General features: G+C 38.9%; 1 protein-coding gene across 1 annotated transcript; it reads left to right on the plus strand.

Annotated features, from left to right (window-relative positions):
* On the plus strand, positions 1-27,427 carry CCDC168 (coiled-coil domain containing 168). The gene is made up of 7 exons (XM_021696011.1): positions 1-228; positions 802-845; positions 5,775-10,160; positions 10,743-11,919; positions 14,383-17,607; positions 17,732-24,922; positions 25,019-27,427. Exons 1-7 carry the CDS (start codon positions 1-3, stop codon positions 27,425-27,427), a joined length of 18,660 nt encoding a protein of 6,219 aa, XP_021551686.1.
* The last annotated feature ends 311 nt before the right edge of the window (positions 27,428-27,738 follow it).

A 27,738-nucleotide genomic window follows, 5' to 3' on the forward strand; every position in this document is an offset into this window, starting at 1 on the left:
ATGTCAAAGCAATTTTATTTCTTTAAAAAAGCAGTGCGGAATAGACTGGAAGATAATACGTTTTGGACATTGTGGGAACTTGTAGAGTCCTGGACTCAAAATGATTGGATGGCAATCTTTTTTATAATTTTCCTAGGGATTATTGTTGAGATCATACTCATAAAGATCTGTACATCCTTTACTAAGAAGCCTGCACTTCCAGAAAAGGGTAGTTCAAGTGCCCAGGAGGTAAGAACAAATGGTTGATTTCTTTCTCTCCTATTTTTCAAAATCATACATAAGAATAACATAAAATTGTAGAACTCTGATATTTGGATTACTCCTCTAATATTTGTTTATTAATCTCCCTTGAAATAGAAGGAAGACAGTTGCCTGAAAAGCATGCAATTTGGTAAATATTATATAATTTCATATTTTAATATAAAACTTGTTCAACCTGAGCCTCTCCTATTGGTGCTCTGACCTTTTTTTTTAATTCCCACTTATCTCTAGATAACTGTCCAATTCCTTCATCTTCAGAAGAAAGGTAAGTGATATATTTTGAAATTAAATGAAACAGGTTGGTTTTGTGCTATTTAAAATTGCATTTATGTCTGAATTACAGAAAAGGATTTTCCGTATGTATAGAGGACCATAGCTACTTGACATAATTCAATCTAACATTGATTTTATTTTATTTTTTCATTTTTTAAAAACTTAAATTAATTTAGCCAACATATAGTATATCATTAGTTTCAGATGTAGAGTTCAGTTAATCATCAGTTGCATCTAACATTGATTTTAATGGTTGCTCTGTTCCAGGCTGTGTTAATGTCTTTCGTGTACTATAAAAATTATCCTTCCAAGTAGGTAGTATTATTGCTGTTTTTACAAATGAGGAAAGTTTACTGAGGTTTAGTAACTTGCTTCCCTATCCAACCTCTCTCTCCAGTACACATGAGTAAGTTGTAACACCAGTTCTGATAACTCAGTTGAAAAAAATATCATTTAGCACCTACCTACTGTGAACCAAGCAAACTCTGAGCTAGGTATTGCAAGAGTGACATTCTGTTTATACAGTCAGAATCCATCAGCATCCTGAAGATATACCAGTGCTAGGGATTAAATATGACATCACTACTCTTGTTGCTATTAATATTTTAATTGCTCATATCAAAATCTGTTCAAGAATCACTAGATATCTATTCTACAATGGACATTGTGTTTGATATTGGGATACAAACAATAAAACAGTCTGTTCTCTAGAAGCTTACATTCTTGTGGAAGAGATATATACATAAGGATGATTGCCTTGCAGTATGATAACACAGTGATAGAAGCATTAGGAAAACATTTAGGAGATACCTAAGCCAGCATAGGGTGTTGGGGATGGCTTCATGAATAAGGTTGTGCTGGAGCTGAATTTTAAAGGATGAGTGAAAATTAGTCAGAAAAAGACAGCAGGTTAGGAGGATAAGGAGGGCATTCAGGACATGAGTAGAGGCAAGGAAATAAGAAACAGTAGGGTATATGCAATAAACTATGACTACTGTTAAGGAAGAGATATGGCTCTATGGTGGGCAACATATTATAGTGAAAAAACACAAATTTGAATTTAAAAAAGTCTAGGTTTATGTCATAGTTCTGCCTCTTAATGACAGTATAGCCTTAGGCTTAAACTCACCGATACTCCATTTCCTTACTTTCAAAATAGCAGTTAGAAGAATTACCTCTTAGGAAATCATGAAGATTTTGCTAAAATGATATGTGTAACAAAGCAAAAATACTTTGCCCTGGCACCAGAATTATTTTTGAGGGCAGAACCATATTTGGGAGAGCATCTTAAATTATTTTGAAGTGAAACTGCTTGAATTATTGGTGGAAGCCCAGGCATCACACTGGTCAAAGTGCATCGCATCAGAGACTGAGTGAATTCTGTCTTATGAGGTGGGAGAGAAGAGAAAGGTGGAGGGATGGGCAGAGAGGAGGGAGGAGCAGGGGAAAAGACCTGAGGCTTGGTACTGAATGACATTAAAAGACATCAAAGGATGAGATCACCACTCATTATCTGAAATCAGGGAGAGTCTTGCTGGCCAGGTATAGTCTCAGTGAGCAAAGCAAACTGCTCCATCGGACATTGATCCAGTTTTGGGGAATGGTTTGTTTCAGGGTTGACATCAGCCTTAGAAGTGTGTTGGGAAAGCCTGCCACCATTATATGACTTTCAAAGCTTGGAGCTGTCACTGACTGGTTGGTTTCAGAAGCGTATTTCCTAAAGGGTGTTATCATAGATAAAAATGTTTAAAAACAGAATTGGTATTTATTTGTTACCATCACCTTAGGACTGTACTATGACTATATTCCATTGAGTGGTTTAACGGATTTACAACTACTTCTGGTATTTACTTGTTACCATGGCTTGTAGAACTGTCAGTCTTTTCCTAGGAGTGTGGGGATTTCTTTATTTTCCAAGGCCAGGGTGCCTGTGTGGCTCAGTGGTTAAGTGTCTGCCTTTGGCTCAGGTCATGATCTCAGGGTCCTGGGATCGAGCCCCACATTGGGCTCCCTGCTCAGCAGGGAGTCTGCTTCTCCCGCTCCCTCTGCCCCTACTCCTGCTTCTGTGCATGAGTGTGTGCACGCGTGCTCTCTCTGTCAAATAAATAAATAAAATCTTTAAAAAATAATAAAAAATAAATTTTCCAAGACCAGTCGAGATTGCTGGGAGAGGCCAAAGGACATTGCAAAAATGGGGAGACACAAACAATGTTTAAGTGGGTGTTACTTGTATTGCTGTAACCAATGCCCCTCCATTTCTGCCTTCAGTGCTGAGCCACTTTTATGGGTGGTTAATATATGTGGATTTCCCCCCCCTTACTGAACTAAAAGAAAGGGTTGGGTTGTATGTCTGGGTCAGCTTGTTGTGGATGAGGGTTAGTAATCAGAAACCTACAGCAAAGATTGGTCACTCAGCAAATATTTACCGAGGGCCTGCTATGTGCCAGGCGTAGTTGTATGCCCTTGAGATATATTAGTGAATAAAAACAACAGTGATTCCTGCCTTACATTTTAGTAGGAGGGAAGTCTGATAATAAAAAACAGTAGGATAAATAAAGAAATAATATAATATGACAGAACATGATAGGATTTATGGTAAAACAAAAGACAGAATAGGGTAAGAGGAATGGGGTCTGAAAGTAGGGGAGGAGAGGTAGGTTGCAATATATACAGTGGGATTTGCCTAAAGCCTTGAAGGGATAGGGGAGTTAAGCAAACAGAGAGGTAGAAGAGTATTCCAGACAGCGGGAGCAACTAGAGCAAAGACCCTAAGGGGCAGTGTGCCTAGTGTTTTAGGAACAGTAAGAAGGCCAGTGTGGCTGGTGCAGGGAGTGGGGGGGTGACATAGAGGATGGGGTCCGAGAAGTAATTGGTGACCAGATCATGGTTGGGCCTCTTAGGCTATGTTAAGGACAATAATAGCTTTTACTCTAAGTAACAATGGAGAATCATTGTAGAGTTTTGCACAAGGAAGTGATATGTTCTGTCTTACATTTTTAAAGCATTATTCTGCCTGTTGTGTTGAGAGTAGACTATATTTGGTCAAGGGTCTAAGCAGATGGCAGGCTATTGCAAGTAACCCAGAGTGAGAGATAAAGGTGAATGACACCAGGGTGGTATCAGTGGAGGTGGTTGGTTTCAGAATATACTTGGAAAAGTAGAGCCAACAGGGTGTGGATGTGAGAGAGAGGAGGCAAAGGTGACTCCCAGGAGTTTTGGCCTGAGCAAGTAGGAAGTGCAGCTTTCGTCAACCTAGATGAAGAAAACTGAGGGTGGAGCGGGCTTTGATGGGGAGATCAGGAATTTTGTTTCCTACTTGTTGAATTGGGATATTGATTTGATATCTAATAGAGGTAGTAAATAAGTAGTTTGGGAAAGATGTCTGGTAGAGGTAATAAGTTTGGGGGTTGTTGGCTTATGGACAATATTAAAAGCTACAAGAGAGGATGGGATTTCAAAGGGACTGTGAGAAGAGAAAAGGAACAAGGACTGAGTCCTGAGACACTTCAAAGAGGTCCGAAAGAAGAGGAGGAACCATCAAAGGAGACTGGGAAGGAGCTACCAGGAAGTGAGGAGGAAAACCAGGAGAATTATGATGGCCTTGAAGCTTGTCAAATGGAGACTATGTGGAGCTGGTATACAAGATAGATATCAGACCCGTATCCCTTATAAATAGAAAAGCAAAATCCTTAACAAGATACTAGCACACCAAATCTAGCAGAATATTAAAAGGATTATACACCATGATCTGGTGGGATTGTTCCTAGGAATGCACAGCTGGTTCAACATATGAAAATTATCTAGCATTGTTTTATTATGTTTAAAAACACAGTATTGCATTGCTGAAATATCTGTCTTGCATTTCGGCTTTCCTCTTTTTCCTGAAATGTGTAAAAATTAATTCTTTTTATGTATTGTATTTTCACTATTTGTTCTACTTTTTTAAGTGCATAATTATATTCTTGTCCTGATGAAATTTTATCCTAATTATGTTTGGACACTGCTATAATTTATTGGGGTCACTTGATTCCCCAGAATGCTTGTATGTTCTGCCTATATCAGTTAGGATATTTTAATTCTCAAGTAACAGAAAACCATAATGCAAACTGCCATACTAAGAAAATTTATGGTATTATATAATAGGAAATCCTGAGTTAGACTAGGCTGCAGAATTGGTTGATACAGTGGCTCAACAACTTCATTAAGGCCTGTATCTCTCCCTCTGCCTTTCTCAGTGTTAGTTTTATCTTGAGGTGGGTAGAAAGGTGACCACTAGAGTTTCAAAATCAGAACAGCAATGTCCAGAGGAACTAAGAGATCATTTCTTAGGAATGGGGCAACTTTTTCCACAAGTCCTTAAAAATCTTTGTCTTATGCTAGGATTAGTTCATGCCCGCTCCTAACCTAGTCACTTGGAAATGAGATGATTGTTAGACTTAGCCTAATCGCTTGATGTAGAATAGATGGTGGAGAGTCCACTTCCATGATCATTATTCCAATCCAAAGTTGTGCTGAGAAGCACTACCCTAAAATGTAGGCTTTTCTGTCAATCAGAAATAAACAGCTGTTAAAATAAATTTGGATTTATTTATAGAAAACAATTGCTTATGGTATTGGACATTCTTCTGTTGTATCTAAATTTTCATAAGAGTATTTTTATCCTTGTCAAAACTTTGATACAGAGAACAGAAACAAACATATTCTTTGTAAAAGGATATGATCTTTTTTTAAAGATTTTATTTATTTATTTGAGAGAGATTGTAAGAGCGAGTGCACGAGCAGGGGGAGGGGTGAAGGACAGGGGGAAGCAGACTCCCCACTGAGCAGGGAGCCCATGGGGCTCGATCCCAGGTCGCTGAGAACATGACCTGAGTCAAAGGCAGATGCTTAACCGACTGAGCCACCCAGGTGTTCCTATAAAAGGATATAATCTTAACCTACAACTTTGACTCATTGCTGTCAAAATAGACTTTGGATGGGTTTTTGAGGTAAAAAAAAAAAATCCCTCGTTCTCTGAGAAATGAAAATAATTTACTTCACTTTGTCAGTGGATTGATTTATGAAATGAATGAAACTAGGTTATGAATTGTTTTGTAATGTGGATAATGACATTTCAATTTATCTTTCTGTTGAGCTATGTTTTCATATACTATATTGGGTTTCCATAAATCTAGAGAGAGTTCTTGTATGCAATATGTCCTAAGTGACAACTCATTTACATACTGTATTCTTATATTCAGAGTTGATGACTTTTCAGAAAGAACAATTACTTCATCACTTACATCTGAAGAAAATGAAGGTGACTTTGAAGATAGAGTTTCAACAGCAGATGAAGTAATATGGTCAAGTACCAGTGAAAGTAAATATCAAGTAAGTCACTTTAGTGAAAGTCATATGATATCTTCAAATGGGACTAGCTCATCTTTGTCACTGTTTCGTTCAGAAGTAAAGGAATTTTCTCCAAGCCGTGGAGGGTATCCAGAAAATGAACATGAAACAGTACAATTTTCATCCAAGAAATTATTTTCAATAATGAAAACCAACAAAAATAAAAATTTAGTATTTTCTTCTGACTTTAACTTTTCGAGAAGTTCTAGAATCACTACAGAAAGTGAAGATCTCAATGTGGCACCATGCCCTCCTGCCCACTTATTTCTTTCTAGAGACCAAGTCAGACTTCTGGAAGAAAATGTGAGAAATCAAATTGCTTTAAAATCCAAAACTACATTAGAGAGTAAAACTACTTATCTGTACTCAAGACTTCAAGAGTCCTTGATCCAGAATCAACATTCTGTTAGAATGGGTATTTCTACCCAACCACAAGATTCTTTTCCAGGACAGAATGCTCCTCAGAATCAACATTTTTATGAAACCAGATATAGTAGTCAAGCCCAACAATTTGTTAACAACCAAGAATCAGTCAATAGCCAGCCTGATATCATGGCCAGATACGTTGCTCTACCTCAAGATTTGGTGAGGAAGCCATTTTCCAGCAGCATGCAAGACTCCTTCCAGACCCAAGATATGGACAGAAGCCAACATTTGGTCAATGTCTCATATTCTGTTGAGACTCAAGATTCAGTCAAGGGCCTAGAGTCTGATAAACACTTCGAACAGGCCCAGTATTCTGTTTGGCTTAAAGATTCAAACAAGATTAAATATTTAATTCGGGGGCAAAATGCTATTTTTAAGAATGCCAGATTTCTCGTTTTAATGCTAAGTCCAAATTCATTTGCAGAAGGGGTGCTACAAATAAAGACTGTAAAGCCAGGGGGCCAGAAACAAATTGCCTCATCAGAATTAAGTCAGTATTCTGTATATGGCTCAGGGCCTCTGTCACCTATCCTTAAAAGGCAGAAAAACAGGAGAAAAAAATTACCCAGTAAAAGTAAACTTAGTCTCAAAGTTCCATCTCAAATGTCAAAGAAAACACCAACTCTACGGGTATTTCAAATGACAGTATGTCACACTTCAAAACCTAGCAAGTTTGGATACAAGTATAATGCTAAGAAGGAAGAATTACATCAAAGATGTATATCAGAGATGGCTTTGCATCTTACTTATGTTTCCAAGCTTATTCCTCCTTATGTTAAGAAGTATGCCAGAAAAAAACTAGTGAAAGTCATGCCAGGTGTAACAGGATGTAGACATTCTCTGTCATCAGATGCAGAGAATGTCAGTTATGTGGGGTCTATTGAGAAAAGAGGAACCTCAGGCAGTACTAAAAATAAAAAGCAGCATGGCAGAGAAAATAAAGGACAAAAAACCATTTCACCAAAAATCCCACCTCAGCTAGAACAGTCTTTCATGATCAATACTTTTCAACTAAAATCACCTTGTTCTTCCTTAATAGAAATGACCTGGAAGAATAAAGGGTCTCTTAAAGACCCAATTACACAAGCAAAGGAAATTGGTATTGCAGAGTTTTGTGCCCCAAATAGTAAAAAAACATCTGACCTGCATATTCCAAAGCAGGAGTCACCTTTAAAAGAAGCTTTATCAGAACCTTGGCAAAAATTTGTCTCCTCTCCCGAAGTGGAATCAAACAGGAGACTGAAAACACAGGAAGACTTAAAAAGTACAGAGAATTCCCATCTTCCACTTTCAAGTGGAGAAAAGTTACCAACTAGTTCACCAGAAATGCAAAAGTGCTTTCCAGATGGAAACACACAAAAGCAAAAAGATTTTCTAGAAATTGTTCTGGAGACCTCAGAGGTTAATCTGCTTATATCACTAGGAATCAAAGAGCATGAAAGCAGTGAACAATTAGCAAGTGTAAAAACTCAAGACCGTACAGAAGATGTAATTCTGAAGGAAAAGAAACCACTACTAACACTTCATGTTACAGAATGTGATAACCTAAGTGAAAGTGAGGGACTGGAATGCAACACTAGAAGCAACATAAAAAATATGCAAGGTAAAAGAATATTTGCTACATTTCACAATGCCACCAACACTACCATTTCTGAACCACCTGATAGGGAAATGCATAGCGGATTAAAAGGCAAGACAGATACATCAACAACAGGGGTTAGTCATTCAGTGGTAAAGCTGGAGAAATTACCAGATGAAAAGAAAACATGGGATGTAAAATACATTGAGAAGAGATGTATATTTAAAAAGTCACAAGAACATGACAGAGGGGAAGAAGAACAAACTTTTCAAGAAGCAGTTCCAGAGCTAACACAAGATTTCAGCCTCAGCCTGCAACTAAAGCAGAAGCCTAAATATGTCAGATTTGAAATAAAACAGAGCAGTTCAGGAAGCAGAAAAACTCAAAGTAAAGAGCAAGAGGTACAACCACAAACTCTTCCTACAGAAACAATTTTGGGGACTAGTCCATGCCCCCCGATGGATCCATTTCAAATTGAGGTAAAGCAAAGCAGAGACAGACCTACAGGCAGAGGAGCTGCAGATCCAGAGAATCCTCTTCCAGTGCTAGAGAACCCACGAGTTGGCGAAGTTTTAATTGAAACAACAGAATGTGGTGTCCCATTTGGTGGAAGCCCCAGAAAGATACCGGATGATCATATTACAGAAGAAAAGGCAGACCTCCAACAAGTTTTACCTGCAACTGCCCTGGGGTCTTTCATTATCTATATGCTTCCTTTATCACATTTTAAAAGGCAGCAAATTAGAAAAAGATTATCAGGAGCAAAAAGGGTACTCAGTCCCAAATCTATAATTATGAAAGTAAAGAAGCCAACAAATTTACTGATGCCTCATATCAGAAGGCATGGTACTGCAAGTCTTAGGAAAAGATTGAGAGGCAATTTTAAAATCCTAATTAAAGAGATGCTGCAAGATAAAATTGTGGCAGATGTGCTTGTGAATGTTACTTATCCTCACATGTCTATTTTGCCTCGGATTAGAACACATGGCAGATTAAATGCAGAGAATCACGGTCAGACCAAGCTAAAACAAGAGAAATCAGAAGATGAAAGGGAAGAAAAGTATTCAGATTCTATTAATAAAGGCAGTGACTCTGGCAACATATTAGAAGAAGTTAAATTGCAAGATGAAGTGAGAGGAGACAAAGAAGCTCCACCAGAAGCAGTCCTTCATGACAGCTGGAACCTCCAATTGGATGCCAATCCAGAGAAGGAGCTCAAAGCAGAGGAAGACATACCTCAACCAATTACATCCATGGAAACCCTTACGGAGTCTGTTTACTCTTCCATAATGGATCTATTTCATGTTGAGACTATGAAGAAAAGCCTAACAACACAAGCGGACTTAAAATGCACTGCAGATTCTGAGACACCTCTCCCAACATCAGAGACACCTCTCCCAACATCAGAAAAATCATTGGCTGGAGACCCTCCAAACCAAATAAGAGAAAGTGATGTTCTAGATTATGGAAGTGATGCAAGGGAAATGGGTTACTTTTCTGCAGAAACAAGTTCTGCAGAATTACCAAAAGATTTACCAGCAACTTTTCCAGAGACTTTTAATTGCCACATGCCTATTTTAACTCATTCTAAAATGAATAAAAACAAAGTAAGATTCTCATCCACAGAAGGTTCAGTGAAGCCCAGATCTGTACATACGAAGACAATGAAGCCGTCAGTTTCACAAGTATTTAATAGCACAGGTCAGAGAAAGAAATTGGATTCCAAATATAAGGCCAAGTTGGAGAAGATCAACCAAGCTAATGGATTGGTATATGAATTTATAAATACCCTTTACTCTCCCATGCAGAGCTTCTGTCATGCTCAGTTAAAGCAAGGGGAATTAGGGGAAGTAAGACCACGGTATGTTGATTTCTTTGACAAGAGCAGAGCATTCCATGACCGAGAGGAAAAAGTGGAAGATGGAGAGGAAGTGGAGCAAAAAACTTTGCTAGAAGCAGCTGCACAGCATACCCAGTATCTCTGGCCCGATGCCTGTCAAGGGAAGAAGACCCACCTTGACGAACCAGACTCAGCACTGGACTGTTTAACACAGGAGCTGTCTGTTAATGAGCAAGATGCGCAGCACCAAGCATGGTTTGTACAAACTGCTTTGCAGACTGGCCACCAGAAGGGTCCTCGAGAAGCTGAGGAACTCAAGAAAACCAGCGAAACAGAAAATGACAAAACAGCCCCTATGGGTCCAAAGATTCCATCTCCCAAAGCACAGAACTCATCATCTGATACACATTTGAACACCATGACAGAGTGCGGCTTACCATATGGTGGAAACTCTGGGAGGGTACTAGATTCTTATTTTGTGGAAAACAATTCAGAGTTACCAAAAGATTTGCAAGTGACATGCCTGAATTCTTTTGATTCTGTTGAGCCCTTTGTTTCTAAATCTGAAAGAAAGAAAAATACATTAGATTTAGGGAGGAAGCATATAACTGCAAGTCACAGATACAGAACTATTAGAGGGGAAAAACCATCAGCTTCACATATGCTTAATGGTACACAGAGCAAGGGACTGCAATGCAATTTTAAAACAAAGATGAAAAATCCACAGCAAAATAAAAACAGGGTAGATGCATTTCTCAATGTCATTCAGTCCAACTTGCCTATTTTGCCCATCACCAAAATGAGTAGCGGGTTAAATGTAGAGACAGATATGCAGAGGATAGCAAGACTTGGTCATATGCAGCCAGTGCAAGAGAAATTGCTAAATGGAAGAAAAGTATGTTGCCCAGATTATATTGTGAGTACTTTAACTAACAGTGTGAGAGATGAGAAAGAGGAGGAAGGGAAACATGAAACTTTACCACCTCCAGAGAATAGCCGAGTCTTTATATTCAATGCATATCAGAAGGAGAATTGTGACCTTGTCAAGTCAGATGAGGAACTGAAACAACCACGAAGTATAAATATTCAGGTACAACCACGAATACATGGTACCCAAGCTATTTTAGGTTCTGCTTCATGCCCCATGGTGGATCAGTTTCAATTTGGAAAGCTAGAGAGTTATGCTAGGTTTTCACCTCCAAAGTCAGGGGAAGCAAGGATGGATGAAATCATTTTTTCTACAAGAGAGTATGGTGTCCCATCTGATGCAAATCATCAAAAAGAACAGGCTGGTGGTATTGAAAAGAAAGACACAGTGACTTTTGATTTCTGCATACCTGCTTTATCTACATTCAAAAGGAAGAAACATTTAAAAAAATATTCAGACACGAAAACTTTAGTGAATCTCAAATGTGGAATTTTAAAAGCAAAGAAACCATCGGTTTCATACATATTGAGTATTAAAGGTGGTGCTAGCCCAAACCATAGAAAAGAATTGGAATATAACTCTACAACCAAACTGGAAAAGATGGATCAAGGTGAAAAAATGGCAGCTAAAATGTATTCTTTCATGAGCATTACGTCTGATATTAATAGGTATAGCAATACAGAAAGAGAAAAAGGTATGTTAGGAGAAAGAAGTCTCAGTTCTAAACAAGTAAAGCAAGCATTATTACCACATCAAGAGAATATTACTTCAGATGACACTGAAGAGAACAGTCTTCAAGATGCAGAGGAAGAAAGAAGTGAACAGGAGACATTAAAAGTAATTCCACAGCACAGCCAACACTTCAAATTCTGTTCAGGCCAAAGGGAAGAGCTTGAACTTCATCAATCAGAAAACCATGGAAGAGGGAACATTCTCTTTGTTACTGAACAAGGCATCTCACAACAAATGCAGCGTACAGATTCAATGCAGGGAGAGAAGCCAAAGAAAAGCTACCAGACACAAAATGGTGTAATATATACAGCAAGTTCAAAGCTTCCTCTTCTAAAGTCAAAGAAATCACTAATTGGTCAAGTTTTAATGGATACAATGAAAGGTGGTGTCCTAAGTGTTGGGAGCCATATGGGGGAATTGTACAGTCATGATAAAGAGGAAAATGCAGAGTTTAAAAAAGATCTACAAGCAACTGTCCTGGAGTCTTCAGATGTCTCCACACCTGATCTATCTGAATCTAAAAGGCAGAGAAAGACATTTACAAGTAGAGCCTTAAAAAATAAAATGAGTCCCAAATGTGTAATTATGAAGGCAAGGAAGACACCAACTTCACCAACATTTAAAGGGAATGGTTATTTAAAAAACCTACATCCAAAGACCCTGAAATCACAGATTATTGACTTGTTAATTCATATAAAATGCTCTGGGGTATTGGAAGATCTTATTGCAGAGAGAAAGGAAGGATTAGCACAAGAATTACCAGCAACAATTCTGGAGTCCTTGGATTTATCCACACTTGCTTTACCTGCGTTGAAAAGAAAGAGAAACAATTTAAAGTATATAGAGAAGAGAAATAAAATGAGTCTCGAATGGGTAACTTCGAAGGCAAAGAAGGCAGCGATTTCCCAGACACTTACTATCACAAAACATGGCACACCAAGCCAAAGACAATTCAAATGCAACTTCAAAATCATGATGAAACAAGGGAAACCCACGGTGGACATGACCCTAAATGCCATCTCCTCTCCTGTTCCTGCTTTACTTGACATGAAAATGTGTAACAGAATAAAAGCAGAGTCAGATGTGTCATGGAAAATGAGATTCAGTCACGAACTGCAACAGCAAGAGCAATCACCAGATGGAGAGAGAGCCTGCTGTGCTGATTCCAGTGACAGGAGGGGCCCTGCCTCCAAAGACATGAAGGAAGTCAAAGACCAACGTGAAGAAGGAGCCCCGTGGAATTCTCTACACTCCAGTTTCATTGCTGGTAAAATGAAGGAGCCTCACTTTGTGAAGTCAGAACTAGAACTGAAGAATTCAGCAAAGAAAAAAAGCCCAGAACCACTTAACACAGCCCCGGAGCTGCAGCAACAAACACTTTTCACACGAAGTGAATTACAGTGTGTTTCTTGCTCTATTTTGAATTCACTTGCCCTTGAGAAGCAACCAAAAAGAACAAAAACACAAAAGGCCTTAAAATATGCAAAGAGTCCAAAGATTTTATCTCCAATGCTGGAGAAATCAATTCCTGAATCTTTATTTGTTACAACACAGAGTGACATCCCGTCTGAAAGAGGCCCTAGGAAGGAACTTGCTAGATCTACTCCAGAGGGAAAGACAAGGTTGCAAAAGGATTTACAAGTGAGAAGCCTAAAGTGCTTTGATTTCTCCACGCCAGCTTTATCTGAATTTGAAGGTTGGGGAAATTCAGCACAAATCCCCAAGTCTAGAAATGGGAAAGCACAGATGGCATCAATTTTAAAGACAATCAACATCACTAAGTCTGATGCTCTTAGCCATGGAAAGGAACAGGACTTCATCTTGGAAAACATGGCCAAAGAAATATCTCAAAGTATGTCAGGTATATTTGTGAATACCTTCCCATCACCTACACCCGTTTCACCTGCCATCAAAACGCACAAAAAAGTAAAAGCAAAGAGAGACCTATTAAGAAATAAAAGCAATATTATACAGCCAGAACAACATGAGGGGGAAAGACTGTGTCCCTATTCTTCTAATAAATGGAGCAACTCAAGCAGCACATTAGAATCAAGATTGCAAAATGAAAAAGAAAGAGAGGGCAACAGAGTTTTATTTGAAGCAGGTCTCCAATTCCTGTATAATATAGGAAGGAGAAAAGATCAAAATATGCTTATTACAGAGCAGGATGTGCAGCAACAAACACTGGTTTCAGAAAATAAATTGGGATCTACTTGTTCTCCTCTGATTCCATTTCAAACTGAAGAGCTGAGCAAGAATATCCCATCACAAAAAGACATGCCACATGGAATAGGTCAAAAGATTCCATGTCCAAAATCAGGGAAAGCAGCGTTTGACTACTTTTCAGCTGATGAAACAGAGTGTAGTACTATTTCTGATGGGAGCCCTGCAAGGAAGCTAGATGTTCACATTGCAGTTTCCCTCCAACCTGAAGAAGAAGAGGAAGACATAAAAACTCAAAAAGTAATGAAACACAGAGTTGATCAAAATATCTTACCTACCAAATCAGGGAACTCAGTACTTGTAGATCCAGGTGATAAACGCTCTAGAAGGAAAATGGGTGCCAAGAAATCTAGAGTGTTGCAAAGAGATTTACTAACAATGTCCACAATATCTGTTTTATTTGACTCTGAAAGTCAGGAGGAGATACTAAAATTTTCAGGAAGGAAAAATCTTAGGGGTCCCAATTGTGTAACCATGAAGGCAAAGAAGAAGGCTCTTTATTCACAGATGCTTAATATCACTCAACATGATAATCTCTACTGTAGAAAGGAACAGGACTACAACTTAAAATCTACAATAAATGACATGCAACAAAATAAAAGTATAGCAAATGCATTATTGTCTCCCACACCTGTTTCAACTGATAACAAAATGGATATTGAAATGCATAGTACATCAGAAGCAGAGATGGATCAACCAAGAGTAAAACTATGTAGCCGTACCTCTGCAGAGCTAGGGAAATCACCATGTGATGGGGAAGTGTGGAAGGCCAATTCAGCTGATCCACAAAACAGATCCAGCAACACAATGAAAATGAACGTGCAACATGAAAGGGAAGAGGAAAATATCAAAAAAATGTTATCGGAATCAGTCCCACACTATAACCAACACTTCAGTTTCAGTGCCCATCATATGAAAAATTTTGGTTCTTACCAATCAGAATCTGAACTGAGTGATTTAGAAGTCAGAAGCACTTGGAATTTGTCTTGTGCAGCACAAAAAATGAGGCAAGAAAAATGCTTTAGAGAAACTATTTTGGAGCCTGTTTCTAGACACATAATGAATCTTCTTCAAGTTGAAACAGAGAAAAAAAGTCTTCATCAAGAAAGAATTAAATGTATGGGAGGACTAAAGACTCCATTTCCAAAAGCAAGGAAATCAGAGACTGGTTCAATACAAGGTGGTGGTCTCTGGGGTGGAAATCCTAGGAGAAAATGGGATAGTTATATTTTTGAGAAAAAGGCATGGAATCAAAATGACTTAGTAAGAATAGTCTTAAAATCTTCAGGTTTTTCCAGCCTTGATTCATGTGAACCTAAAAGCCAGAGCTACCCATTAGAGTTTGTAAGCAAGAAAAGTATAATAAATCCCAAGCATGTAACTTTGAAGGCAAAGAAACGATCAGTTTCACAGTTGCTTAATATCACAGGATGCATTACAGGAAGCCATAGAAAGATGAAGGGGTGCAAATTTCAGTACAAGATGAAAACGAGGCAGTGGTTTGAAGGTGTGGGCGAGGCATCACTCCTTGCTGCTGAGGGAACTAAGATTCCACCACCCAAGTTAGTGACTGATGAACGCTCCCTCGATGCAACAGCAAGGGGCACGCTATATAACAGAACACTTCACAGAAATCTGCATGGTCATATTACAGAGGAAAAGGCAGAGTTATGGGAGAATTCAGCCACAACTTTCCTGGAGCCTGTAGATTTCTTTACACCAATTTTATCTGACTCTGAAAGCCAGATAAACACAGTACGATTATTAGAAGAGAAAATCACATTGAATCCCAGATGTTTAACTCTGAAGGAAAAGGAGCCAGCAATTTCACAAATACTTAAAATCAGAGGGCGGTTTACCACAAAACGCAGGAAAAAACTTGGATCCAATTTAAAAACCAAAATGCAACAGATGAGTCAAGGTAAAAATGTGGCTGATACATTTCCAAATACCATTTACTTCACACCAGATACCTATGACATTGAAAGACAAAGCAGATTCAAAATAGGGATGGACAGAGTATCAAGGTTTAGTCATGTACAACCAACACAAATGCAGTTGCCAGTTGAAGGGCTAGTGATTTCACAACCATTTAATATCACTGGCCATGCTGCTTTAAGCATTAATGAGCAACAGGGAAAGAAGATAGACAGAAAGAGAGAGAAAACTGTATTAAATGTGGACCTAAAATTTGTATATGATTCTATGCCTATTTTATCACACCTAAAAATGGAGCCATCACCTAGTACCTGGGATATCTATGAAGAATCTTCTGGAAAGAGAAATGCCCTAAACAAAGCAAATGCTAGTTCTGCTTATGCCTACATACCTATGTATCCTAAAATCATAAAACATAAAGCTAAGGCAAAAACAGCAGGTGTGAAAAACACTATGCACATCAGACGGATGAAATTGAAGGCAAAGAAACCACCTGTCTCCCAACTGTTTAATACTATAGGATGTGGAACCAGAAGAAACAAAAAGGAACTGAGATGTGACATTAAGAAACAGAAGGAGTTCCAGCAAGATAAAACCATAGCAGATTTATTTCTGAACACTGTTTGTGATTCTGGATCTCTTTCATCTCAAATTAAACAATTTACAGAAGTAGAAAGGGAGAAATCCAGGCCAAGAAAGCCCATAAACGTTCCTCCACAGCTAGAGCTGGAGAAGTCACTAAATAAAAGAAAAATGTCATCTTCAGAGTCCACTGATATAAAGAGTGCTTTCTCAAGAAATATCAAAACACTGAAACAATGCATTAGAGAGCAAAAAGAAAAGCACCAAATTGTTTTACTAGACCTTCTCCCACAATGTAGAGATCAGTTAGTGATTAGCCAACATGTGAAGAAGGAGCTTGACCATGTGAAAATAGGAGTAGCTTTGAAAAGAGAAGTATACTCTGGTCTAGCTTCCCAGAAGAGGGAAATCAATTACACTAGGTTCGACATCCCAAGAATCAGAACTCATACAGAATGTGAATTCCTTGTTGCTCCAAGAGTAAAGCACAAAGATGCAGATGTCGTCAAACATTCAGTTTCAATTCCATGGGGGAGAGGAGTATCCCAGAAAACCAATATTTCATTAAATTCAAAAGGACAGAATATATTTCTTACAGAGTTGGATGCTTCTCATCAAAAGACTCACAAGGAGCAAGAATTTCAGAAACAAGGAAGTATTTCACTGACAATTCGGGGGTCTTTTGCCTACCCCATTATGGAACCTCCTCATTTGAAGAACACAGGAAAGGTAGCTGAGGAAGATATATACACTAACAAAAGGAATATTTCACATTTATTGAGAAGAGAAGATATAAAAGAAACCGATATCTCACAAGGTTCAAAAGGACAGAGGTTTCTTTGTACCAGTCTGGTGGGCCAGCAAACTATGTCTGCAGCGCAGAAAGGAGAGGTGAAACCAGCTGGTGTTCCTGAAAGTATTGTGGATTCTGTGTCCCGCCCAAATAAAGAGCCTCTTCAGGTAACACAGGCGGTAAATACAAAGAAGGAAGATGTAAGCACTTCTCTAAGTTTACGTGTAAATCCAGGGAGAAAAGAGCGATCAAAGTTAACGGATATTCCATTAAGATTAAATGGACAGAAATTGACTTCTGAAAAACTGGGGGTGAAGCAACTACATAGTTCTAACCAGAATAAAGAAAATATTCTGGAATCCATTTCTTCTTGCATGTTGTATCAATTCTATAATGAAAAGCTAAAGAAAAAAGTCTCAGCAAAAGGAATGAGTTCAAAAGTTTTGAGTTCAGTAGTAGACAAAGCATTGAATGAAGCAGATACTCCAGTAGATCAACCTTCTCTTAGCTTGCATAATAGAAGAAGAAAAGAACATCAAAAAGAAAGTACATGCAAGGTTCTCCCAAAATCTGTTTCTCATTCCTCGATGGATGTACTTCAGATTAAGTTGCCATGTGTAAAAAAAAACATTAAAGGCTCCAACGTACCACACTGCAAATACAGAAGGAATTGGCTTGCTTGTTGAGGGAAAAGAAGAAGAGCATCCAGAATGTATACACTATATTTCTCCAAAGTCTGCATCTCACTCTTTGAGGGATGTATTACAGAGTAAGATACCATGTGAAAAGAAGGCATCAGAAGAAGTAGTTAGCACTGTGGATTACATTCCAAGTACAGAAAAAATTAGCTCGCTCATTACAGGAAAAGAGAGCAAGGTGCACACAGGTAAAGGTCAATCAGGTATGAAACTGACAAGCTTGTGTACTTCCTTACCATCTCTATCACAAACTAATGTGAATTCAAGAATAAAAGTAGGACAAGATAAGTCAGGAATACCAAGGAGCTGCCTTCCACCACTAAAGCTCCAGGTATCACCAAATGTCAGGAAAACTTCATTTGCAGAGTCAATTAATAGAGGTAGTTTAAGCAATGTAAGAGAATCAAAACATTTGCCACAGGGAAAAAAAGAGGATGGAGTATATGTGAAAGACATAAGGGGCCTCAAATGTGTCACTTTTAAAGGAAAGAAAACACCTTTTGAACACACACTGCATGGAAAAGAACCACAGTGGAACAACAAAGAGCAAGAGGAAATGATGCAGAAAGATAAAAGTAATCTGGACATAGTTCAGAGTAAACGCCATGCTTCCATTCCTTCCTCACCTCATGCGGAGTGGGATCCTGGAATAAAAGAGGTGCTCATGCGAGGAATCACAGGATTTTGTCTCCCATCACTGACGCTCCAGGAATTATCAGATACAATGGGAATATGTGAGGAGCCAGCTGATGATATTTTAAGCAGTATAAAAAAGGCAAAATATATGCCACAGAAAGATGGAGTGGAAATGGCTTTGGAAGAAATCAGGCATCCCAAAAGAATAGCTTTGAAGGCAAAACGGACTCCAATTGCACACGAATTACAGTTGAACATCAAAGAAAAAGAGAAAAAGATGCAGGAAGATAAAGATAAACCAGTTGGGATTCGGAGCAAATCTTGTGTTTCCATCTCTTTTCCACCTTACTCAGAAGTGGACACAAGAATAAAAGGGGAAGAAGCCTTGCTAATAAAAACAAGACCATCTTTCCTACAAACAGAACTCCAGGAGTCATCAGATAGAGGAAAAATAGCATACAAACAGTCTATTCATGGTGAGACCTCAAACAGTGTAGAAGAATCCAAGGAACATTATATAATGCAGGAAGAAGAGGAGAAAGTAAAAATGGTAAAAGTCATACTTTTGAGGAAAAAGAGATCACCAATTTTACAGGAAATCCAGCTGGACATCAAAGAGCAAGAGGAGAAGACACAAAAAATTAAAGGTGAGCCAAATGTCCTTGTGACCAATACTAGCACTTGCATACCTGCTCCTTCTCATTTACAGTTGGATACAAGAATAAAAAAAGCAGACTATGTAACTGAAGTAACAAGATCCTCTCTTCCAGAACTGTCACAGCAGAAATCATTAGATGCAGTGAAAAAAGCAAATAAGTCCACTGATGGTGATATCACAAGTGATGTACAAGAAGCAAAAGAACATACACCACAGAAGGAAGAGACTAATGTAGAGAAATCAGCCAAGAGAGACATGATGCATCCAAAAGATAAAGATTTGAAAAGAAAGGAAGCACTATTACAGGACATACCATTGAATCTTAAAGAGCAGGTGAAAGAGGATCCAGAAGGTGAAGAGCAGGGGAAAGTGGATAGAGGAGGTAAAGGTGAACAAGAAGTAGTTCTGCCCACAAATTGGGCTTCTGAATCTTTAACTCACCATGAATTGAACACAAGAATAGGAGAGGAAGACAGGCAAGAAATAACAGGATCCGCTGTTTCACAACTACAGCTACGGAAATCATCTCATGCAGGGAAAATGGTGTATACAAAGTCAGCTGGAGATGATATTTCAAATGATGTAAGAGTAATACAAGAGTATGAGCCACAGGAAGGAGAAGATAGAAGAAAAATAGTAAATATAAAATATATAATGTATCCCAAAGGCACAACTTCCAAGGCAAAGGTATTACCACCTCCACATGTACTCTGTATCTCTGGGGGTTGTGACGCCCAAATTAGAGAAGTACAGACAAGCATAAAAGAAAAATTAAGATACATACAAGAAAGAAGTGAGCTAGGTAAGGTTCTGACAAGACCTTCTCTGCCTCAGTTTAAATTAAACAAAAGTATAGAAGGCAAGGAGGAGAAACAAGTATCAAGACCGTTTCTTCTACCCTCATGGCCAAGGGAATCATCAAATGCAGAGAAATTAAAACATACGGTACTACCTTTGAATGATACTTCAAATGATTCAAAAAGAACAAAATACATGACACAGAAAGAAGAGGATAAAGCGAATACTTTTGAGAAAGACATAACGCATTCTACGTATATAGCTTTGAGGGCAAAGAAATCACCCCTTTCCCTTATAGTCAAAACAAAGAAACTGCAAGTGAACATCAAAGAACAAGTGAAAGTGGGACAAGAAGATAACAAGGAAACCGTTGTGCTTCCACACAAAATTCATCCTTTTCTCATTTCCTCAACTCATCTTAAGTGGAACACAATAAAAGACGAGGAAGGTGAGCCAGGAATAATAATAAACGATGCGCCACATCTTGAGCTCCAAGAATCATTGCCCTCAGGGCAATTAGCATCTACAGATTCACCTGATAGCCATGTGAAGAAAGGAGACCCACGCCCACGACAGGCAGAAAGGAACGGAGTACAAACAGGAGCCATGAATGGCTCAGTGCAGCCCCAGGGCACAGATTTTAAGGCAAAGACATCACCACCTTCTCATACATTCAGTGTCACTGAACACGGTGCTTTGAACCAGAGAAAGGAACCACAGTGGCATATGAAGGAGAAAGTAGAACAGGAGCAGCAAAGAACAGGAGATCCTGATGTGGCTCCGACAAAAACTTCTTCCACACCTTCTCCATCTTACCACAGATTGGACACAAGAACTAAAGTAGACAAAGATTTGCTTGCAGTTACAGGATTCTCTCCTTCACAATTGCTGTGCTCCAAGTCATCAGGTGCAGGAAAAATCAGATATGCAGATTCCAATGAAAGTATTAGGTCATGTAATGTAATAATAAAAGCTTATCAAAGTATGCCATATACAGAGGTAAAGGACAGAGTAAAAATAAAAGGTGGGAAAGATCGAAGATTCCCCCAAATAATCACCTCGACAGCAGAGACATCCCCACTTCGACATCTACCCAGTAGAAAGAGGCTACCTTTGAATATTAAAGAGCAAGGAAAAGAAGTGCCAGAAGGCAAAAGTGAACCAGAAATGGTTCTGAAGGAAACCTGTGCTGCCTTACCTTCTCCATCTTACCTGAAATGGGACACAAGGATGAATGAAAAGGAAGACACACTAAGAATAACACAATCCTATTTTCCACCACCAAAGATTCAGGATCCATCCAGTTCAGGCAAAAAGCCATATACTAAGTCATTTGATGGTTGTGTGTTAAAAGAGAAGGATAGACTCAAAACAGATCTTGAAAACAAAATGGTCCCAATACCTATGGCTCTGAAGGCAAAGGAATTACCACTTTCACGTATACTCGATACCAAAAAATTGCAGTGGAAAATTAAAGAGCAAGAGAGAAAGGTGCAGAAAGATGAAAATGACCTAGCTACGCATCTGGAAAACATTTGTACTTCTTTACTTACTCTACCATATCTTAAATTTGGTTCAAGAGAAGGAGAGGGGTACATGATAAGAATTACAGAACTGCCTCTCCTGCACCTACAGTCCAAGGAATCACCAGGTGCAGTGAAAACAACATACGCAGAAACAACTGATGGAGAACTTTCAAATGATGTAAAAAAATTAAAAGAACACACATTACTGAAAGAAGTGAGGGACAGAGAGAAAAAGGTGGATATGAATAGTATGGTGGATCCCAATGATAGGTATTTAAAAGCAAAGAAATCACCTAATTTACTTAGATACAATCTAAGTGCCCTTCGGTGGAAAACTAAAAAGCAAGAGGGAACAGCTCAGGAAGGTCAGCGTGAGCCAGGTGGTGCAGTGCTGACTAAGACTTGTACTTGCAGATCTCCCCTACTTCACTTCAACACAAATACCAGAGTTGAAGAAAAGAGAATACCAATATTAACGAGATCCTCCTTTCCCACAGTCAGCTCCCAGGAATCATCAGATTCTGAGGACATGGAATGTATAGAGCCCATTACCAGTGATATTTTAATCAGTCCACAAAAAGGAAAATATCATATGCCCCAGAACAAGGAAAAGGATGGAGTAGAAATAGTAAACCTCATGTTTCCCAAACATCAAGAAAAGAAGATGCAGGAAAGTGAAGATGAACCAAGTGTGGTTGTGGCCAACTCTTCCTCTCCATTACCATCTCTCCCTCACCTGCAGTTGGATAAAGAAACACAGGTAGGTGATGAAATGCTAGGACCTGCAAGGTCTGTTGTGCAGCGAGAATCAAATGCCGGGGAAGTAGTACATACAGAAGCAATCCATGGTGATGTCATGAAAGACAGTCAAAATAAGAAACAACTCGTGCCTCAGGAAGAGGAGCAGTACAGAAAAAAAACAATAGATAGGAGAAATATGACACACACCACAGATATAAGTTTGAAGTCCAGGAAATCACCTCCTTTACTTATGCTCCATAGAACAGAATTGCATCTGAACATTGGAGGGCAAGAACAAAAGAAAGATGAATGTCCAGGTAAACCAGCTGGTACAGTGCTAAGAAAAATTTATGTTTCCAAACCTCCAGCTGAAATTACATTGGATAAAGGTATACAAGTAGATGAAGAAAGGCTTAGAATTAAAAGACTCTCTCTAATTCCACAAATGCTTTCAGCAGTATCAGATACAAAGATGAGAGCAGATACTGGGGCAATTTGTGATATAAGAGAAAGAAAACAACATATGTCACAGAAAGAAAAAAAGCACGAAGTGAAAACAGTAGATATGAGGATCAGGATGCATCACAAAGAGGCCAGGATTTCGTCAATTTCACATATCTTTAACACAAAGGAATTTGTGTTGAATATTAAAGAGCTAAAGGAAAACGTATACAAAGGGAAAGATGAGCTACCTGTGGTTCTGACAAGGACTTTTCTTTCTGTCCCATCAGCACCTTCCCTTTATCTAGACTCAGGGAGCAAAGTAGACAAAGATGTGCCAGGACTTACAGGATCCTCTCCTCCACAGCAAAATCTCCAGGAATCATCAGACACTCAGAAAACAGCAATTAGAGAGGTGGTTGCTGGTGATGGTGAGATCGTTAAAAAAGCGGGACACTCTGTGCACCAAGAAAAAGCAGTGCAACAGTGGACCTCAAACTTCATGATCAGTGTACAGCGAAGGAATGAACCTCCACGAGTCAAATCTGAAGGAGATCTGAGTCAGTTAGTTTTAAATTCACAGCATGAGAACATTTATTTAACAGGATTTGGTACCATAAGTGGGAAGAGGCTGGAGTATTTCTTTACAGGACAAGAGGTTCAGCCAGAGAAATACAAAACAGAAACTTTCACTACATTTCTTTCCTACCCCACCATGGAGCCCACTAAAATTGGAAATCTGAAGAAACAAACTGAAATAATGGATAACTTAAACCATAAAATAAGCCCTAAGGTTTTAGTTACACCACCAAGGAAAATATCCAAGAAAATGTATATCACATTTGGTGCCCCCATAAGTGCAAAAGGATTTTCTGTTTCAGAGCAAGATGCCCACCAACAAAAAACTTTATCAAAAGCATCTCCAGGATCTGCAGATTCATATAAATTTGATAAGCCAGCGAAAGATGTACATAATAACGATAAAGTGAGCAAAATGCTCTCTCCCGAAGTGTTGGCCCCACAGACAGAGGGATCACTTGAGAAAATGAATATCGCAGAGTCAGATACCTCCCCAATTATAGAGGAACAAGAGATTGTTGTGAAAAAGCAAGTGGTTCTACAGTCTGAAAGTGGACATAAGACCTGGCTGGACTCCAGCTTTTCTCTTAAGTTCCCACTTCAAAATGGAAGGCAGAAGACGCCATTGGAAACAGATGTACACAAGCAAACTATAGTGTACCCCAGAATACAAATACTACCAGGAATACACATGGATATTACAGTGTTTGATACCATAGGAGGGAAAAAAGAGCAGGGATTGCCAGTTCCACAACAAGAGGAATATATTCTAGAATCACTTCAGAAGTCTCTTTCTTCCCACTGGACTTTTCCACTTCAATCTGGAGATCTGGAGGGAAAAAATAAAATGGACACAAGCACTACTATAAATCTGGAGCAAAAAACATTAGAAATGGAAGAAGGGGAGTTAAAAATAGACACAAACATAGCTATCCGTCTGGCAGCAGACAAAACAGAAATGCACAAACATACCATGGTCAATCTGGAGGAGAACAAGAAAAGGGACACAAGCAATACCGTAAACCTGAACATTCCGTCTCTAAAGGCACAAATACCTCAAATTAACACTCAGCTGATAACTCATAGAGCAAACAGCTGCCCAATCAAGCAAAAACATAAAAAGGAACTAGAAGTCTCTGGTGCAAAACAAAATATTCAGCCACAGAAATTGTTTCAAAAACATGTTCTGGATTCATTTTATGCCTATATTCCTCTTTCTCTCAAATTTAAAGGCTGGAAAGGCAGGTTAACAGTAGCAGATTTGAAAAGAGAATTGAGCCCCAAATATTTAACCATGAAAATCCCAAATCATCCAGTTTCACAGATTCTTAACAACATGGGACATGGCACTCCAAGCAATAGAAAGAAATTAGAGTATGACTTGAAGAAACCAAAGAAAACAGTTTTGCGGAGTGAAGATGCCTCAGGAATATTTGTCAGAAGTCTTTCTATTTCCACGGTGAGTTCATCTCAGATAGAAGAAATAGTAGACTCTGAGACAAACCGAGGAAGAGAAAAGATACTCTGTCCTTCTGAATTCCAGCAGAAATCACCACACACTCAGGAGAATAGCTTGAGCACTGTAAAAGAAGGGGACCAGAATTTTACAGACACAGCTCCAGAGGATTCCCAGCCCTCTGTGGTAGAGGAGCAACAAATGCAAAAACTCCCCAGTGTCAAATCAGAAGCAAACCTCGGCAGTGAAACAAAGGAAAAAAATTTAATTCCACAAACCAAAGAAGAAAGGGTTGTTCCAGGGCACGACAGCTCAAGGATCATAAAAGAATCTGACTTGCGTATGACTGAAGAAGAAGGAAAGGCACCAAAGCCCCTTCTGACACCCGCAGAGGGTCCACTCATGTCTGACGAGCCAAAGGACAATGTGGAAGCCCCCATGGAAAGTACCCTCAGTATGAGTATTTCCCCTCCAGGACTAGAGGAACCACAACATGGGACTCAGCTATTCAATACCATGGAGTGTATCTCACCCCCTCGGTGGGGGGATCAGAGTGAACCCGTCCAGGCTACAACCGCACAAAACGTCCAGCACCAAAAACCTTTTCCAGGAACCGGGCCTATACCATCCCAAGTTAAAAGTAATGAAATAAAAGTAGTGGCAGGTAGTACAAGTACAGAAAGTTTACTTCCTCTTTTTGAAGCAATTAAAAATATCTTTGAATCCCAGATAAAAAATATGATCTATGACAACATTTGTGAAGATATACTGAAAAAAGTAAAAGCCCCAAAACCTGATGATTGGAAGTTACCACCACGTGCAGGGAGCCCAGATACAACGTGCACAACAGTACCTCCCGAAGTGCAGCCAAAACCCATTTTGGAACGTTTTACTCCCAAAGAAAACAACAAGCTCACTAATCATTTCGAGTCAAAAGCATTTGAAATAAAACTGAATCTGATACCAGAGATGGCAAAACAATCCTTCCAAAAGTTCAGCTTTTATCTAAATCAGTCTTTTTCAGAAGATAACAGTTGGAGGCTATATCCGAGACATAAAAAAATGTGCTTTTTGTCTCTAAAAGGGATTGATACTGTAGAACTTCACTTAAAACAGAAATGCGCCCAGGATTCACCGCCTGTCAGCTGTATGAAGACACTGATTGTCAGTGTTTCAAGGGACAGCGAAGAGATCACTACAAAGTTAAGGAGGATTAGTAAGCTAGAAAGTGGAGTGTCTTCAGTGACTTCAGCTAAGCAGATGCCATGTCCTCATATTCTTCAAAACTACTCAGTAGAAGAAAAAGACAAACTGCTCATACACTTTTCTATGAAAACATTGGAGATTCACATGAAAGCCTTTCCCAGAATTGTAAGAGAATCTTGTGCAATGGGCAGTCCTCAGAATATAAGGAAGCCTTTATCTAAATGTATTCATTCTGGTTTCAAAGTACCAAAACGAAAAAATAGAATTTTGTTACTTTTTGAGGAAAAATCTCTTCATCAAATAGATCTTGATTTACAATACAAATACCTTCATTTTCTCCTGGGGCTTCCAGTCGGAAGTGTATTCCCTAAACCAACTGCACTTCCCAAACATATTCTTAAGTTAAACACAGTTGCAATATGTGAAAATATAGATAACAGGGGAGAAAGTGGTGGTGATCTTTGCATTGACATGGAACTGTTAGAACAGCACATCTCTTTCAAAAATCAAAGTCCTCATGAAAACTCATCGTTGAGAAAATTCTGGGAGCCAACCCTTGTGTGTGCTTCCGACCCCAGTCAACAAGGCCCAGTGCAGAAAGATACTACAGCTCTTTCAGAGTTAAAATCTCACACGACTCTGGAAAAAGATAAACAATGTCATGTATGGTTTCAAGAAACAGATATATGCAAATCTTTTGATTCAAAGACTCAGGAAAGCACTCCCAGTTTAGTTGATTCCCACTCAACTCAGATTTCTGAAGATTTTACCGAGAGTCAGACAAATATTAAGAGTTCAGCCAACTTGGAGGAATGCTCAGCTCTTGAAGCACATGAGAGTGAAGAATGTATGTTTTTGGAAGCCAACCCTTATTTAAGTCAGGAATCACAAAACATTCTATTTGAATTACAGAAAGGCATTCCTTTGGAAAATCTCTACACGATGAAAAAAAGCAAAACTAATTTGAAACCATTGTACAGGGAAGATTCAGGTTCCCAACATATTAGAGCCTGTAGAAAACACTCCTCAATTGTCACACCTTCCTATGAATCCCACAAAAGCGGGAAATATAGGTCATCCTCTAAAATGCCGTCTCCTGACTGGTTGCGTGGCCACGGTTCATTAAATGCTGTGGAAGTTCTGTCTAGATCATCTTCCATTCCATTCAGTGAAGAGAAGTCTTTGTGGACTGCAAGGTGCAGAACCAACCATTCTTTAGCTCCCTTAACAGAATCAAACATCAAATTACATCTTGCAAAAGGCCAAGGCAAACCTCACAGACATCTGGAAAGCAAAGAAGGAAAGAAGGCCAAATCTGATTTATTTAGAAAGAACAACATTCATTGGGACTGTGATTACAGTTATACATGGACTAAAGAGAAATGCACAAGAAAGAAGAAAGTCCGTAATTGTGAGTCAGAAAGATCAAATTACTTCTCAAGCAAACCTAAGTTACCATCAAAGCTTCATCAAGAGGATATCAACTTTCATTCTGAAAGAAAACAAAACCAGCCATTTTTTTATGCCTGTATACCAGCAGATTCACTGGAAATTATGCCCCAAACCATTCGCTGGACTATTCCCCCAAGAACTTTAAGGAAGACAAACTTCAGAGTTCCTCTGGTGGCAAAGATTTCAAGTTCTTTCAATATATGGACTTCATCCAAAAAGTTTTTGGAGTCCCTCTTGGAGTCCTTCAGTCCAGTTCATCAAAATAGATACTAGCATACCTAGATTCCTCTGAAGTGGAAAGCTGATTGCTATTGTGTTATTCTGTGAAAAATAAAATCAGATAAAGTCAAATGGTTTCCTCATGAACTGTTTTCTAAACTGATATATTTTATTTCTGCAGTAGATTTGCACAATTGTTCTGGGAGGATAGGATGGAAGAGCAGATGACTTTGGGCTTGATCCCACCATGCAGTGGGATCTCCTTTTAGTTTAAGCTGCCTCCTCATAATCCCACAGGAGATGAGCAGAGACATGGAAGCCTTCTTTCCATCCCACACAATGACTGAGGGTGAGTCAGAAGAAAT

This window comes from Neomonachus schauinslandi, chromosome 3, assembly GCF_002201575.2.
Source record: "Neomonachus schauinslandi chromosome 3, ASM220157v2, whole genome shotgun sequence".
Lineage (NCBI taxonomy): Eukaryota > Metazoa > Chordata > Mammalia > Carnivora > Phocidae > Neomonachus > Neomonachus schauinslandi.

Coding starts and splice junctions, on each gene's coding strand:
- CCDC168 (XM_021696011.1), top strand. CDS start 1: ATGTCAAAGCAATTTTATTTCTTTAAAAAAGCAGTGCGGAATAGACTG. Junction 11,920..14,382: donor CTGTCCTGGAGTCTTCAGAT/GTCTCCACACCT, acceptor ACCTCTGCAGAG/CTAGGGAAATCACCATGTGA. Junction 17,608..17,731: donor AAAACATTAAAGGCTCCAAC/GTACCACACTGC, acceptor GATGTATTACAG/AGTAAGATACCATGTGAAAA.